This window comes from Gasterosteus aculeatus, chromosome 21 (assembly GCF_964276395.1).
Source record: "Gasterosteus aculeatus chromosome 21, fGasAcu3.hap1.1, whole genome shotgun sequence".
NCBI lineage: Eukaryota > Metazoa > Chordata > Actinopteri > Perciformes > Gasterosteidae > Gasterosteus > Gasterosteus aculeatus.
Genome location: NC_135708.1, coordinates 12,668,171 through 12,684,960, shown reverse-complemented (window position 1 = coordinate 12,684,960; position 16,790 = coordinate 12,668,171). Strand labels below are relative to the sequence as shown.

General features: G+C 44.3%; 2 protein-coding genes across 2 annotated transcripts; both read right to left on the bottom strand.

Moving 5' to 3' along the window:
• Positions 1 to 17: 17 nt before the first annotated feature.
• On the bottom strand, positions 18 to 3,491 carry LOC120811542 (retinol dehydrogenase 11). Its single transcript, XM_040166973.2, has 7 exons — positions 3,190 to 3,491; positions 2,676 to 2,791; positions 2,110 to 2,265; positions 1,917 to 2,021; positions 1,525 to 1,734; positions 882 to 1,074; positions 18 to 344 (listed from the first exon to the last, which is right to left on the bottom strand). Exons 1-7 carry the CDS (start codon positions 3,201 to 3,203, stop codon positions 242 to 244), a joined length of 897 nt encoding a protein of 298 aa, XP_040022907.2. The 5' UTR covers positions 3,204 to 3,491; the 3' UTR covers positions 18 to 241.
• A 1,245-nt stretch (positions 3,492 to 4,736) lies between these two features.
• Positions 4,737 to 16,478, bottom strand: tnfrsf11a (tumor necrosis factor receptor superfamily, member 11a, NFKB activator). Its single transcript, XM_040166970.2, has 10 exons — positions 16,139 to 16,478; positions 12,487 to 12,565; positions 11,919 to 12,044; positions 11,421 to 11,567; positions 11,233 to 11,323; positions 10,760 to 10,836; positions 10,541 to 10,648; positions 10,239 to 10,288; positions 9,118 to 10,057; positions 4,737 to 6,326 (listed from the first exon to the last, which is right to left on the bottom strand). The coding sequence occupies exons 1-10, from the start codon at positions 16,211 to 16,213 to the stop codon at positions 6,043 to 6,045; spliced, it is 1,977 nt and encodes a 658-aa protein (XP_040022904.2). The 5' UTR covers positions 16,214 to 16,478; the 3' UTR covers positions 4,737 to 6,042.
• Positions 16,479 to 16,790: the final 312 nt, after the last annotated feature.

Sequence of the window (16,790 nt, the reverse complement as noted above, 5' to 3'; positions counted from 1 at the left end):
ACACGCACAAGAACAACTTGTGAATACCACCATGCTTTTTTTTATTTTATCAGCAACAGCTATGAACATTGTTTCCTCAGCATTGTCAAGTTTTACCAATCCTCCAAAACTACCAAACCTCTATTACAACACGTGGAGTCATCTGTTTTTATTCAATCTAGCAAGGCATAATATTTTGTAACAGTGTAACAGTGTCCATGCATAGCGCCTGATGGCATGTGGTGTGGCAGATTTAGATGTTTTATCTCCAGCGGATGCCTAGAAGTTGGCAGCTCACAGCCCAAAGCTTCAGGGCAGTTCCATCATCCTGACCTGCCCTTGCGGTCATTGCACTGGCACAGTCCCTGGAAGGCAGGGAAAGACAGTTAGGACCTCTATATGTGCAATACTAGTGTCATTATTAACGGCGATAGGGCGTGCTGCAGCACTGAGAGGGCTGCAACACGCCCTATCAAATTGCATCGGAATTAAATCCAGAATGGCAGCTTGCAAAAGGGCCCGATGTAATTGTTACAGATTTATGGGGCGGTATCCTATGAGAAAAGCTCATTCTAAACATTCAGTGTATGACCTGTTGGATAGCTGTCATGTAGCTGATTGACACGTGTCCTATAATAAGACTTTTGGTGGTGTATGTGGTCCTGCAAAGGTTCTGTTCTTGCTGTTGTTTCTAAGCAGGCAGTGAATACGATTAACGTCGTGATGAGATATGATGACGGCAACTGCATTGTCCAACATCATGCACCATCAAGGAAACAATGACCTCAGGCTGTTTACACGTGTTGTCATGTTGCCTGATGTCTGCTTTCAGGGAGGCCTCATAAATGGCTCCGGTCAGGCTGATTTGAATTGAGGATTGAAGCTCGGCACGTTGGACTGACTTGTAATATCCTCCGGTGACCATCTGGGGCTCCGGAGTGACGACGCAGTAGATGGTGGTGTAGGCTCCCTCTGCCGGGGTCTTGAGCAGGAAGGCAAACGTCTTGGTTATGCTCACAAGAGGGCGCCCCAGGTGCCTCGAGATTTCAGTGTCCACTGTGCCGGGGTCCACGGAGTAAGCCGTCACACCTAGAGCTGTCACCGAGGGGATGCAGTTAAAACGGGTTTATGTGAGTGCCCCTTTTCCAAAACGCTTTTCTGTCCCACCGCTGGGGTTTTGCTCTAAATAGCTCTAAAATCAAAAAATGACACGGCGCAAAGACTTTCATCTTCACGAATAAAGAACCTTAACCGTTAGAATCTTGATCTTGAATGCAAGTTATCCTTCACTCACTCATAATCCTAATTATACTGAGTGACATGTTTAATCGCCGCCACGGTGCATTCCTTAAAAAGCGTTCCTCGCCCAGAGCGACTGTGGTCGAGGCATGAGACTCTCACAGCGGCTGGAGAAGCTAATTCCATTTGGTACGCAGAGAAAACGAGACAGAGAGCCACAGAAAAGGCTCATGAAGACGCACACACACGGTGCATAATGTGTCCCCCTCTCTGTGACACACACACACACACACACACACACCTTACCCTCAATCCTTTTGGCCAGCTCTCTGGTAAACAGGACGTTGGCCAGCTTGCTCTGGGCGTAGGCCCTCACCGGGTGGTAGCTTTTCTCGCTGCTCAGGTCATCGAACTGGATCTTTCCCATAGTGTGAGCTAACGAGGACAAGTTGATGACCCGGGATGGGGCCGAGTGCTTCAGCAGATCCAATAACAGAAAGGTCAGGAAGAAATGACCTGAAGAGGGAACCATCGAGGTAAATGAGTTCACGGATGAAGCGAGGCAAGAAACATCCTAACGAACAAAGGATTTTTTGGGATTGCGGAGTGATGGAAACAGAGCCACACTGGTTGATCATTTGCTTTTATTTTTAACCAACCAACAGGGACCATTGTCCCAAAAACTTTTGATCTCCTACCCAAGTGATTGACTCCAAACTGCATCTCATATCCGTCCGCTGTGGTGGAGTAAGGGCACATAGCCACACCCGCATTGTTGATCAGATAGTGAAGAGTCTTCTCGTCTGGAAAACAAAATATATACCACACAGGTTGTGAGTGGACAAACTGTATTGCAGTGTTGCGTTGCGTTGCGTTGTGCGTGCCACCCACTGCTGTAGATATTCTCAGCAAACTGGCAGATAGATTTGGTGTCAGCCAGATCCAGTTGCCTGGCGACTACTTTGGCTCCCTTCACCTCCCTCATGATGTCCCGAGCGGCTTGCTCTCCTTTCGCCATGTCTCTGCATGCCAAAATCACCCGAGCACCTACGGAGACAGACACCTCCTAATGACGGCTGCGTGCTTGCATGTATGTTCGTGTCGAAAAGGAACAGTGCCCCCAAACAGTGAGCTTACTCATTTATCTAACATTTATCTCTGTCTCAGCATGAATTATTAGTAATTCCATTTTTTTTGCTCTGGTCTCACATGTTTTAAGCTTTATTTGATTAAAGTCACTGTTTTTTCACATGCTTGTGGGTATTATTTATTAAACAAATTGGACACTTTAATGTTTGAGCCACTTTGTTATATTTGTCACACCTGCATGCTTGTTAAACCGCAAACCATTTCCACGCAATTTCCTCTCCGTCACACAGCAAGAGAGATTTGCACAAAGAGGCTGCAAGTCATCATGGCGCTCATTTGTCTTTAAATGTGCGGTTCTGCTTGCTTGCCTCTGCCTGCCAGGTCTTTCGCTGTCTCTTTGCCTATTCCCACATTGGCCCCCGTTACTATGGCTGTCTTCCCTTCCAGCTGCACATCTGAGGACCACTTGGGGATGATTAGAGACCTGCGGAGTGGAGCATGAAGGTGTTAGTCATAAGGGGTGTTGGGGAATATCTGAACACCAAACACTGTGAATAAATCCCATTTTTACGATAGATAATTCAAAAAAACTTCTAAGTCTGAGACAAGAGTCATTTTTGTGCCATGTTTGTATAAACTGGCAGTGACTAAATTACAAGGTGGGTGACGTTTACCACCTCCGTCCAAAAAGTGAATGCTAAACAATAATTATCGTTCAAAATGAAGTTAAAAGTCACAAGCTTAAGCTGACCTGACATTTCAGTGTCTTTCAGAACAGACCTTGAGCAACGTCTCCACCCATCTTATTCCCCTGAAATCAATGTATTTAGCAAATATATCATTTTTCTGAATTATTTATGTCTTCCTATCGGAGTTTCTTACCTGATTGCTTGCATATCTGTAGACGGCGACACAAAATTGTCGTTTCCTTCCTTAAATGGAAATTTCTCCTTCCCAAGACTGCCGAGGGGAGAATGATAGGACGACAGGGAAAGGAGATGGAGAAAAATATGTACGCCCTTTATACCCCCTTCACATAATTACGTGTGCATCGGTCAGTCATAAGTACATGCAAGTCTTGTGATTTAAAAGTCTGTTAGGGTGACAAATTAATCTGACCAAATTTTTAACAGGTTTTCCGGCGAGCAGTCACATGGCATGCGGTGCTATCGTTCCAGAAGTCTGAGTAACAGAGAACTACTGTGTATTTAGTTGCAGTGTTTCTAAAGTGAACTTCAGCCTTCAAATGAGCAGATTGTTGGGATGTCATGAATCTCGCTCACTCCAAAAGTTTATCATTAAACATAAAACAGAGTGAAATAATAATCGATATTTGTACACTAACATGGAAGCAGTATGAGAGGTTGTATCTGATGGTCCAAGTGAAGCTACTTTATTTTCTTTCTGGCGGTTTGATCTGAACTCTTTTAATCTCTTCAAACGTCCTGCATGCGAATCCGTACCTGAGAGGAAACCAGAAACCTTATCCACTGGAAGAAAAATGATCTTTGGGGAAATGAATCTTAAGTAAATCAGGTGAAATTAAAAACCCGGAAACAAACGTGATCCTGCCAGCATTCGACCATTGTGGATTTTCTGGTGCTTTCCACAGGAAGGTCTAAATTATCACCTGAATTTGAGCCTGTTATCTTAATTGGGGATTGTGGCAAACGTGACAGTGTGTTTAAACTGCCCTCCCCTCTAAAAATTGTGTGATGGAGGTAAACGGGTGACATGTTTGCATTGGTATGCATTAATGAGACCAAAGACTAGCACGGGCTTTTAAAAATTTTAATACAAATTGCTTATTCAAAGTCAAAATTTCCATATGTGATTTCTTGTCCTTTTTTACAGTAACCACTAGGGGGCAGACTTGCTACACGTCTCCAGCAGCAGAGGGCCTGTTTGCTCCTACGTGGAAAGCTGGAGACAGGACTGAAATCATTTGAATCCACAGTTAGGTTCTGGCTCGGCTCAGCTCTCATGCAAACCATGTGAAGGCTAGTCATAACTTCCTGTTTTCACAAACAACCATAAAGTGAGCTGAAACGAGGTGCACACAGACACACACACACACACACACACACACACACACACACACACACACACGCGTAAACACACTCCTGCTGACCCAAACCAGGCCCAAATGAGCGCTGCCAGCTTCTCTCATGTGGTCTCTGTGACGCTGGCCGGTCTGACTGGTTTCCCCTCACAGCTGCTCGCCGTCCGCAGGCCCGATGAAAGGCCGCCTGTCTGTCTGCCCGTCAACGCGGGGGCAAAGACACAGGGGACTGGCCACATTTGTAATTAGCACTGCTCGCGTAGATTGAGGACCATATTTAGGGGAGAAAGGACACGTTCATTGTGGTTTAGCAAAACCAGAATGGGAAAGTCGACAGAGGTAAAAAGCAGGCAACGTATAAAGAGTATTAGATGCAAAAGGTGTTTAATTTCAATCACAAAATTCTTTCAGTCTCTGATTGGAAAGATTTCGATTGATATGTACATAATGGCTACTAGCATATGGCGAGGTTGTACTGAACAGTTCTGCCTGCTGTTGATGGCGTCTATAAAAGCATCCGCACCTCACATCAAACAAGGGGAGGCAAAAAGAGAACGTTCATTTTAGATTCACATATACATCCCTTTCTTTTGAAATATGTACAGACATTGATCACATATCTTCTGAAATGATAGATCGACAATTTAATTTTGTAAAATAATTAAAATATAAACAGATGGAAATTTAACTTTTCTTCATGAAGGTTTGTGCATTAAAATTTAATGAGACAAAACAAACCAGCAATAGAATATAGCTTATTAAATGCACAGCATTTTTCCTTGACACACACTGCACTTGTGGTGCAATAAGAAGATCATTTTGAAAAAGTCAAAAGACATAATGGGATAAATAAACATTGTTCCAAAACTGGATATGTCCCTTTACTGTAAATGATCTTTTGTCAAACCCTGTAACCCCAAAAGACAAACACTCACTCACTGAATGGCCAGATAGTAAAGTAGCTGGTGGATTAGATTCATACCATAAAATATTTACCGTCATATCCTGATTTTGTGAGAGCAAACACAATTATTTCCACATGGTGGATATTTTGTTATGCAAGGATACTTTTTTTAGAAATGTTAAACACAGAAATGTAGTTTAGAGTTTAATCCGGGATAATCAGGGATGGATGGTGGGAAAATAAAAATGTATCATGTACCCAACTGCAATTTCCATACAATAAGAACATAACGTTCTTCCAGTTCGAACGCTAATTCTGCTACTAATTCTCAACAAATGCCCCATCTTTGTCTGGATCGGAGGGAGTTTCCATTGGAAAGCGTGAAGCCTTCCAATGGAAAACTAATAAAGGCGTTTTGGAGATGCCTGAGGCAAGATTCACTGACAAATGAGTAAGAAAAGATTATGCAGACATAGATCTGCAGCTCCGCATCACTAAAAAGTGTCTCTCTCCCCGGCTTCATTTCAAATGGCAGTTTTTCTTTCCTCTTTAACAGGAAGCAGGGATGTTATGCAGATTCATTCAGGCTTTTTGTAACATAAGCTAACACATTAAGTTGAAGTAACTGAATTGATCAGAGTCATTTTTTTTTACATTTTCTGAATGATTGTCACTGAGATGAGGACTGTGCTGTCCATGAAGGACAGAGGAAGCTCAGTCTTGGTTCTTGGCTGCATAGGAGATCAATAATGTCCTTCTGAGTCACTTTTCACTTTCCCGCCGGACGCTCCTCCACCACCTCCTGCACGGGCAGCGTCTCGTCCTGCGAGGTGCTGCGATTGACCGAGTCCCCCCGCGGCCTCGCGGCGCTCCTTAAAACCGGGGCCGTCTCACCGGACTCCTCCTGGACGGGGCTCCCGAAGGCGTCGTCCTGACCGGCCCCGTCACTGCCCAGAGACGTCTGGCTGACGTACACCACTATGACGTCGCCGCTGAAGTTCATCACCTGGCCGCTGGAGATGAAGGTGGTGTTGTGGCTCCCTGACACCTGACCTTTATGGGAGAAGCACGGGAGGGAGAAAAAGAGAAGGGGGGGTGGTGAGGAGTAGGAATGAAGAAATGAGACACTATTTGTGGGTCATATTTGATATTTTTTTAGAAAGGGTAGGCTGATCTAACAAAAGTCATGGATTCATGATAAATAACTCAACTATAATCCCTGGATTAGGGTAGAATGACAATTTATTATCATAAGATAATTTGATATATAGTACAGCTGTGCAAGAGGTGGCCCCCCCCCCCCCCCCCCCCCCAGTCTCCCTCTTCTCACCCGCCCAGTCAGATAGATCTTTCCAGATTCATGATGTCAGTGAAGAAGGAGCTAAATCTCGACCAAGCTCAGATGACAGATGGACAGTGGGTGTAATGACCACGCAGGATGACCACAGAGAGGCCACAGCGACATAAACCGCCGTATCGTATCCTTTCCGTCTCATTTGTTTCAGTGTGTAGCGCTTCACAGCGTGAGAAGCTCAATCCCTCTGAAAACAACTCATTTGTCAAAAGGTTCTTCAGACATAGCTGAATAAATTGCCAAAAATAACGCTGTATTCACGCTAATCTTTATTTCCAGCCAGTACTGTGCCAGTGTTTCTCCACAAGTAACGTAAAAAAACTCATGTAATTGCAGCGAAACAGGTGAATTAGGAAATGTAACGTGTGTTTTTCTTTTGTCAGCCATCTTCCACCTCATTAAGCCAGCCGACAGGACGAGCCGTACCTCAGTGACTCACAGCTCATGCCGGCTCGCACATGTGCCGCACATACACACACATACACACACATACATACAATCGCAGCTTTTACACAAACGTACACACTCACTGAACAGCACACACATCCCCATGAAGTTGCAAAGGCCGACAAGCGCAAGTACGCACAAAGTGAGTGTGTCTCTGTGTTACCCATCTGAGAACATTTCCTGGAATCTCAGTCTGAGAGGTCTGGCTCCCAAAAAAATATGTCGATTCACCACAACTTTTATAACAAAGCTCTGTGGAATCCGTTTTGGTTCTTCAGCTGGGCCGATTTTCCTTGAACCAAAGACTAAAGTTGAACTTGTGTCTCTCTCTCTTCTTCTCAGTCTCAGTGAAAACCACAACTGCACACAGCTCCTCCCTGCCAAACGTTTCTCGTGTTACCTGAACAGCGGCCAGTTTGATTCCTCGACCAGTAAAATATATCTGGGTCATTTACAACTTTTGATGTGTCCTCTTTGCACAAATGCATTTAACCCCCAAACCCGAAGCTGCTGAGAGTCCAACGTACAACTGACAATGTTACGCTCTGAGACAATAGTCTCACAATTATAAATAAATCCATTTGACCACCTGTGATTACTGCATGATGGGAAATGGGATAATTAAAGAGCCAACTCATCAGTGAGAGTCAAAATGTTTGTGTGTCAGTGTGTTTTCTTCTGGGCTATAAAAGTATTACACAAGCTGCGCAACATCTTTCTTCAATCAAAGTTGTGGTCATTTTGTGCAACCCTATGGAACTCTGGGTAAACAGGAGCTTTGTAGATGGCATGTTCCACATTGGCACACACAGACACACAAACAAACACACAACACTGTATGAGTGTGGTTCTGGTGGTTCACTGGCTCATCAAACTCAGATCGTATTCCTGCTTTGTGTGTGGTCCCCTTTAATCCAGAGTTAAACTATCAATACTGGCTGCAGAAGATATATTTCTTGGAAACAATCACACACCTTTTTTTATTTATATTGTGAAACAGAGTGTTCGCCTAATAATTTGATCGAAGCAGTGTAGTGACGGGACCGTTGTCATAATACAGCTAAATAAATAAATATGTCCTTTTGGCAGCGCGTGACGGCCTCAACGAGAACAATACAAGGTCGACTGTGTGACAGTAAAACTTTCCATTAAAACCAACATGAGTCTCATTGTGTTGTTTTTTGGTGGCCAGTCCCACCTATTCGGCAGAAAGAGAGCCCTGCTGCGTTAAATCACACTGACACTGGGGCATTACGGTGGTTGTGACTGACTCACAAACAAATAACTAAGAACCAAAAACTGGCAAACACAGCTGTGGTCCGACGGTCTTTGTAATGAGCCAATATCCCCCCCCCCCGAGCACACAACCGTGGTGCTTTCAGGGTCCACTGACATTGTTGGGTGGTCATCGCGAAAGTATTCAGGAAGTATCCATCTCCACAGCTTCTTTTTTTATGCCCCAGGAGGGTTTTGGAAAAAAATAGCTTGACTTTCCGGGAATGAGAGTACGTATGTATGGAAGCCCGTTTCTACCACCGACCAACATTTGGTTTTGGTCACCAACAATGTGGCGATTATGAGACACTAAATCACAACTATGAGATCAACTTTCCAAGTCAGAATTATGCAATAATAATAATTTAGTATTCAGATTTTCTTTTCCAAAATGACACTATACTATGACATGTTTATTGTAGCACTACAATAATAAGTTCATGGTTTTTAATACCAAAAAGTACTCTGAATTCTTTATGACACATCCTACTATTGCTTCTTTATTACTTTTTCATGGCATATTATAACATGGTAATTCTTTAGACTATAGCACTACATTTTTATGCCATTTTATATAATGACTTAAAATGACTTTTTAATGACATACTATGACATTTTTGTGTAACATAAGGTATTGAGACTTTTTTATGGCACTTCTTTGATGCCTAGTCATGCCTAGTCATAATATACAGTATAGTATACACTATACTGTATACTATGACTCTTTTATGGCACAATATACAGCGCGAGTGCTACATGTTTACCCACCTGAGGTAAGAGTTGGTTCAGTCAGCTGACTGTGGAGGCTCTCAGGTGAACACTCAAGATCTAACTCTCCAGAAGAGAGTTTTATTCCCCTGCTGCGGCCCCAGGAGAGTCCTTGGCCGAGCTCCGGGCTCGAGGCCTCGGGGGGCTTCTCCAGGTTAAGATCTCCAACAGACGAGGAAGTCATCAAGGGGCTGACCGAGATCATCGCAGAGGCTGTGCTGCTCTCTGTGTACGACTCCTCCTGCTTCACCAGTGACCTGTCAGTCAGGTGTGCTTTGAACTCCGACCTCGTCTGCGCCTGAGACAGCGGCAGGCAGAGTTCAGGAAGTGTACTGGGATGAGGTATGACGGAGGAGATGTGGAGGAGCGGAGGAGAAAGCGGCACGAGAGACGCAACGCCTGTTTCACTCTTGGTCAAAACGATCTTTTCTGGGTTTCCGCCTCCGTTTCCGCCATTGCCGTCTGCCCTTGCACTCCCACCATTCTCCTCTTTCCCACTCTCGTCTGCATCCCTCTCTCCATCCGGCCCTCTACATGAGCAGGTTCCTGGGGTGCCGCAGCTGACGGCCTGGCTACAGTCCTCATTCTCCCCCACTTCCAGGGGTTCGCGGATAGGAACGAGACAAACGCAAGAACCCGCCAAAAGGGGAGACGCGCTGACGACCTCGTCTTCTTCTGACACTTCCTCGGGTTCCCCAGACCCTTCACTCTGGTCCTCCATCGCTGCCTTCCCCTTGGTGCCTTCTTCCTCCGTCCTTTCCCCCGTTAAGGGCAGTGAGACCTTGACATCGGGAACGGACATGGGGAAGGTGCAAGGGTGCCCGTCGGCGGGGCCGTGGGGGGCTTGGCAGATGAGTTTGGTCGTATCGCACGGTGTATATTTGGGGCCCCCTGCTAGTCCTCCTCCAGCTCCACTGTGGTAAAGAGGGGCCAAGGTCTCCTAGGAGAGCAGAGCGAAATGGGCATTGTGAGCTATTGCTATCATTAGCATAAGTAGTTAAAAGATACCTAGTGGTAATAGACATAACAGCTGTTTGTGTTCCTAATTCTTTCTTTTGATCACATGCTTCATGAATAACATCATTACTTGCGATGGCTTTTGAAACAAAACTCCACTTTACCTGTTGTATCCTAGTCCTCTTCAGATTCTGCACACAGGATCGTAGATTTACTAAACAAAGAAACATCACATTGTTTTGTTAACACAGAATCATAAGCAGTGGTAGGACTCTTAATAATCTCTGGTGAAGATGTACTGCTAAAAGGGTTAATGAACAGCATAAGGGATCATTTAGGATTTAGGAAGTACTACAATGTTTACTTAAAGTGATTGCATGTCCCTTCTGACTATCTGTTTTTGAGTGACACCTTAAAAAGATAAAAAACAATGAAACATCATAGTTATAATGTGACAGTGACTAACCAGACAGTAATTTCAGCTTGTCCTTGTAGCAGAAGAGGAGCAGGATGAGGAGAGAGAGAACAGTGATGACGGACAGCACGGAGACGATGAGCCAGGAGGGCGTTGCACCTGCAAGAAAGAGCAGTTTACAGACAACTTTTCTCAGCCGAATATACAACAATTAAGGAATAAATCACACACCCTTTGTGTGGTCGCAGTCTGCAGTGAATGATGTCTTACCAGAGACAGGTGGTCCACACACTGCGTCAGCCTCGGCGCTGCCCGGCTGGGTTTCACTCCTGTCCTCGGCTTTACAACTAGACGGGAGGATGAAATCACAAACACGCACCAGTCACGGGGGGAATACTTCTTCAACGGGACTCGTTAGCTGTTGTTGTTTTTTTTTCTTTCCCTCTACAATTTGCACGCCGACCCGAGAGAATTTGCAGATGAATCTGCAATGACGAAGGACAGAAAAGGGGAACAGATGGAGAGAAAAACTAAATTCTTCCTCCCTCTCTCCATCGTCACTAAGGATCAAAGCGGCAGTGGAAGCTCGTGTCTGATCAAGGGTTCCAGGGGAAGTGGTGTGAGTTATTACTCATAACAGCTGACTGTTGGTGAGACACACGTCAACTACCCAAATGCATTTTCCATTCATGATTCCAGGCTAATATCTGTGTGTGTCTTTGTGTGTGCATTTAAACACTCACTTTGTCCATGGTTTGCATTGTTCCGCACTGTTGTCAGCAGAGAAGAAGCCTTTTTTACACGCAACACATGTCTTCCTTCCAATGGTTGACTCTAAAATCAATAATAAATTGCAACAAAGCTCTCAGAGACACTCCTGGTTGCTTAATTGTTTGTTGTTTTGTTGGTGTTTTGTGTTCATTTGTCTCACCGGGGTCCACCTGGAGTCCATATCCAGTACTGCAGCTGGGTATCTTCTCACAGTACTCACAGTTGATGGGGTGGCATTGGAAGTCCTGTTTGCAGCGACACGGCTCCTCTGCCACAAGGTTTTCAGGCCTCGGCATAAAACCCTTACCTGGTAGTCAGTGGTACAAGTGTTTTAGTGCAAAAGTAGGTTCAAAACATTGAAGAAATGATTGTGTGTTACAGCTTAAGCCCCAACCCAAGGGCAGATTTAAATATTATATTTATATTAGTTTGGAATTGATTTGTTACATATAGAGTACGATTACACATTTTGCTCATTTTGTGATTTCAGCCAAAAAGAATCACTACAACAGTACTAGAATAATTCATTTTAACTTTGTTGACCCTCAGAGGCTCTGTTGTAGAGCTTTAGACTAAGAGGGAGTTGACACCAGATATTTATAAACTATGATCTATACTTTAACTGGTTTATGAAGAGCTCCAGACGGCTGGTACTGACCTTGGTCACAGTACTTCTGCTTGAGACAGCTCTGGTTTTCAGTCCAGCCAGGCTGGTATTCATCCCGATTACAACTATTACATATAGTCTGTTGGGAATTGGTGCAGTGGGAAAACACACGGAGGCCTAAACAAAAAGAAGAAACAAATAAGTGAGTGGGAAAGAGACGGTGGGATGAACAAAGACAGATGAAGTTTACGACCTGAAAATAATCACATAATCAATTAAAACTTGAAAGAAAAACTAAATTGGCTAAATCGAAGCACCATTTCTCTTAAAATGAGTGGGTACATTATAGTGGACCAAATGTCAACGCAAATCCTTGTGTAATGTGTGTGGTTGTGAAATCACACGTACGTCTGTGCCATTTTTGGCCAAGATGTTCCTTTTTTAGACATGCTTCCTCTTTTGATTCAGGATATTTGTGAATGGAAATCTATTTTGTATTGTATGCGCACTCTGTTTTCTTGTGTTGGACGTCTGTGTGTGTGTGTGTGTGTGTGTGTGTGTGTGTGTGTGTGTGTGTGTGTGTGTGTGTGTGTGTGTGTGTGTGTGTGTGTGCTATTACCTGGTCCACACTTTTTGCAGCATCTTGAGCCTTTTAAATAATGTGTTTCATTACACTGGAGAGACTTGGAGACGGCGTCCTAAAAAAAAGATCAGGACATAAAATCAGTTTTCTGCTAAATCAGTTTTGCTTTTAGTGAGACAGGAAACAAAACAGTCATATTTCCTTTAATAACACAGAGGATATTATCTATATATACATATTTACATGAGAACTATAATTTCTTCTAAAGAAAAGCTAAAGCTTCAATGCTTCTTTCCTAAATGCAGGCCACACTTTTCTCTTGCAATCCTTCTCCTTCGTCGGTTCATCTTTCAAATCCGCATTGGATATTTTCAGATGGTGGTGAGTAATGAGAGGAAGAGTATGGTTAAATATCTCCAAGACGTGCCCAGGAATTCTTTCCATACTCTCAGAAGCACCTGACCACAGCACAGCAGCACACCCTCCAAACCAGCAAACCAAACCCCAATAGCAACCAGTCACATAGAGAGAACAGACTGGATCCTAATGCAACCCTCTTCAGTCAGCTTGAAATTTAAAACAGATATTGCAGATATAAAAAAAAAAAGCACTTAAGCAAAGTGGTGAATTAATTATATTCTAACTGGAAATGATGCTGAGTCCTTAGAGTGTGTGTGCTGGAGCTTTAGTTGGAAGGAGCATGGAAGTTACCAGTGTGCATATTTTAAAGAACAAACGGAAACTCTCATTAAGTAAAGGCGATTAAGGAAAGCCGTGCAGACTCTCACAAACTGTACACATCCTCCAGCCAACCTAAATTAAGGGTCAGTGAACGCCTAGCCACATTGCTGAATTAGAGAATCTGGCTGTTATGACAGAAGCTGTGCCAAAGCCACAGGTCTATATATATGTGTAAAAAAAATACAACCTATAGGCCTGACTGCATTCTGACCTAGAATCAACCTTCTACTTTCTTCCCCACTCAGCCCTTCAGACAGCTTCTTTTCCCCGTGAAACAATTTGCTAATTCAGTCATTCATTATGAAGAAACGCTCCAGTTGAAACTCGTCCTCCTGCTCCTTCCAGAGGCTTCCTCCATCAGTCAGTCCTTCATCATATCGATGACAAATGGCTCTTTTCTTTCCATCCAAAGAGGCACAATAATATAAGAATCAGATAAGAACATAAGGTGATCCACGCTCTGGAATTGTGTTTCACATCCTGTGCTCATCTTTCCGCGTGGCATTTCTTCCTCACACCTCCACATGAACGCCGCCTATCTCAGTGTCTGTTTGTCTGGACGCCGCGGCTCCAAGAGCACCCCGACAACACCGCAGCATTTAATCAACCCCATTAAGCCTCTCACCCATCAACCCGTGTCTTTGTTTTAGAATGTAACCAGAGGGATCATGATGCACTGCAGTCACAGCTCAGACCGCAGCACTAACAAGCACCACATGCTGCAGCAGAGGAGTGACAGACGAAGGAAAGGTTCCCAGGCTGAGAGCTTCATGCTTGTTTACTCTACAGAGGTGGATGGACGGATCGGCCCGAGATGTGGAGACACAAACGATGCTGGCGGTCAATCCCCTCGGAGGAAGCCAAAAGAATGGCGGGAATTGTATTTCTGTTACCGCCACATCTAAATATTGGGTGTCAGTTATGCGAGGCAGTAAGTTTCGACTGCTTGGATATAAATGTAAGAGAAAAAGAGTGGATCCACCCTATATGATTATAGGTTATGTTGACTGTCAAGATGGAATATCCAACCTCAAATCTAACTTTATCTGCTCCAGGGATTCAAATATACACTGGTGTTTGAGTGCGTGAGGCTGACAGACAGTGTGAAGGAATAGATGTGGGAGGTAAAAGATGAAAAAAAAATCATAAAATAAAGACAAAAGACAAACAGGGATTGAGTGTCCTGTTGCTCATGGCGATATGAATTAATACCACGTTAACTCATTTCACAAGCGTTTGTCCGACGTTGATAGCAAAGAGGAGGTGTGACGCAGAGCGCATTCCATCTCTCGGGTGGAATTTGCATAACGGCAACGGCAGCCGTTGGCGTGGAGCCAGGAGAAGCACGGCGTGACTTTATCCCGTTATCGCCTCGTCCGTGATGAGGGAAAGAATCTGCTGCATTTTACAACATGTAAAAGCGTAACGAAAAATGCAATCTTGGTACAATGTTTGCACTTGCGATTAGTACTTTGGAAATCAGAACATTTTAAATGCTCCCGACTTAAACAAACAAATGTAACCACGATGTGGCATTTAAAAGACACGGCAAACTATTGCTCTTCCATCAGCTTGCAAGCTCTAACCTGGTAATTGTTTTGATTGAAGACAGAGCTCAACAAGATTGTGTTGAGGCGTTAAAACTATTACCATCTTATAATGTCTCCACACAGAGCTCTATTGTCTATCTATTGGATAACTTGTTTATACAGTCAAATGAGGTTTGAAGGCCTGAGGCAAGGATTTGTTATTGCTCAAGCCTACTGAAGACATGCTGGATGGATGAAGGGAGCTGGAGGGTTACAAAATAATCTCTTCACTAAGTGATCACAACAAAGAAAGGTTGCTAGTTGAATATTAGATGGAGGGAGATGCCAGATGACTATTGAATGGCTGGATGAGAGAATGATCAGATGCATGAATGGCTATGATAAAAAAAGTACAGGAGTCATGTGATAAGAGCAAATCAATGACTCCACCAAATCTCAGTTCATTCATGTTGTATTATAACCTTTGACTTTTAAGTTCCCGACATCTTGAAGCAATTTTGTATTGCTCAATGCTTGAAATTAATTTGGAATTGAAAAAAAAAAATGAAGGGGAATTTGAGGGGGATACAGTGAGTCAGCAATGGCGAGAGCATGGTGAGAACAAACCCAACGCCAAAAGTTTGCGTTTGCCACCAAAACGCAGATGAAAGTTACTTTTTTTTTTAAAAACTTGACATCTTTCTCTCTGGAAGTGTGCGTGGGCCACATTCGGGCTCCCGCCTAATAAGCGCGATCTCTCCTGCGACTTCACGTCAGTGAAGCGCAGCAGAATACAAACAAAAAGAACCAGCGTCTGCGGTCACAACGACGCAGGCTTATGGAGGCCAGCGGGCAACGCTGGTGCCCAGCAGTCCCACCACCGCGACCACATCTCGGGAACTGCTTCCACCTGGTCAGGAGGTAGCTGTCTGGACTTGACGACCAACGACGTGGACAACAACACGCCGCCGGCCATTCACGTCAATCACTGCAACAGTCGGTTAGTTGAAGCGGGTTCAGCCGCGGGGCATTACGCGCGGCCCCGCCGCACGGGTTGGAAACACTTGTGGGTGTCTGTGGGACGCTAGTTGGTCATCTGCTTATAACGCATTGGAGGTTTCTTCTCATAATGAGCCGTTTGGTTACAGTGCGACATGGATTCAGGCCCAACTACCCCCCCTTTACATTCCCCTCCCTTTGCCCAATTCATACAAATAATGTGTTGGGGTGACACATCATCCGCTCTTTCACCCTCCTCCTGCACGTATTCACGCAAGATGAAATATAATTTTCATAATTTAGTCAATTCTCCTGAAACGCAACAGTGAAGTAATTATCATCTCCCTTGACTATTTGCAGTATGTTATCAGACAACTTTAACCCTTCCATTTAACACAAAGTGTTATTTTGCATTTTACCTGCGCGTAAAAGGAGACCAGGGCGCACGTTATCCAGCCTCGGACGATCCAACTTGTAGAAATCTTCGACCTCATCGCTGCTGGTTAATTTAGATCACTTCTGGGGAAAACTTCTCAGCCGAGACCCTCGACGCCGAGATCCAGTTCTTCTTCTTCTTCTTCAGATTCATTCACAGCAAATCACTTTTTCTTGCGAAGGCTCCGCGCCGTCTCACAGGGCATAATTGCGCCTTCATTCATCGGGCAGCTGCAGTTACCAACTTCACCGTCATCCTCCTGCGATCACCCACGCATTGTGGAGTAAACTGCATGCAACGCCTTGTAAGAGCCGCACTGACTCGAGGGAGGGAGGAAAGGAGGAAGGAAAGGAGGGAGGGAGGGAGCTCCTCCCACGTGTGCTGTACTGTGTGTCAAATAAAGTGGGAAAGCGAAGATCTGTGTATCTAAATGAATGCATGCGACAGAGTATGTGTTCTTCGTTGTCCTCGGTGATGAGTGAGATCATCCTGAAACATAAACACTGGTTTTATAAGTACTTTCACAACACGTTTGTGTGATGATCAACTTCGATGTTCAGCTGCCCGCACGACTTATTTCGCAGGAGTTTCTCCAGTGGCGCTTCTTGTGTGACGCGCAAAACTAATTAGGTTAC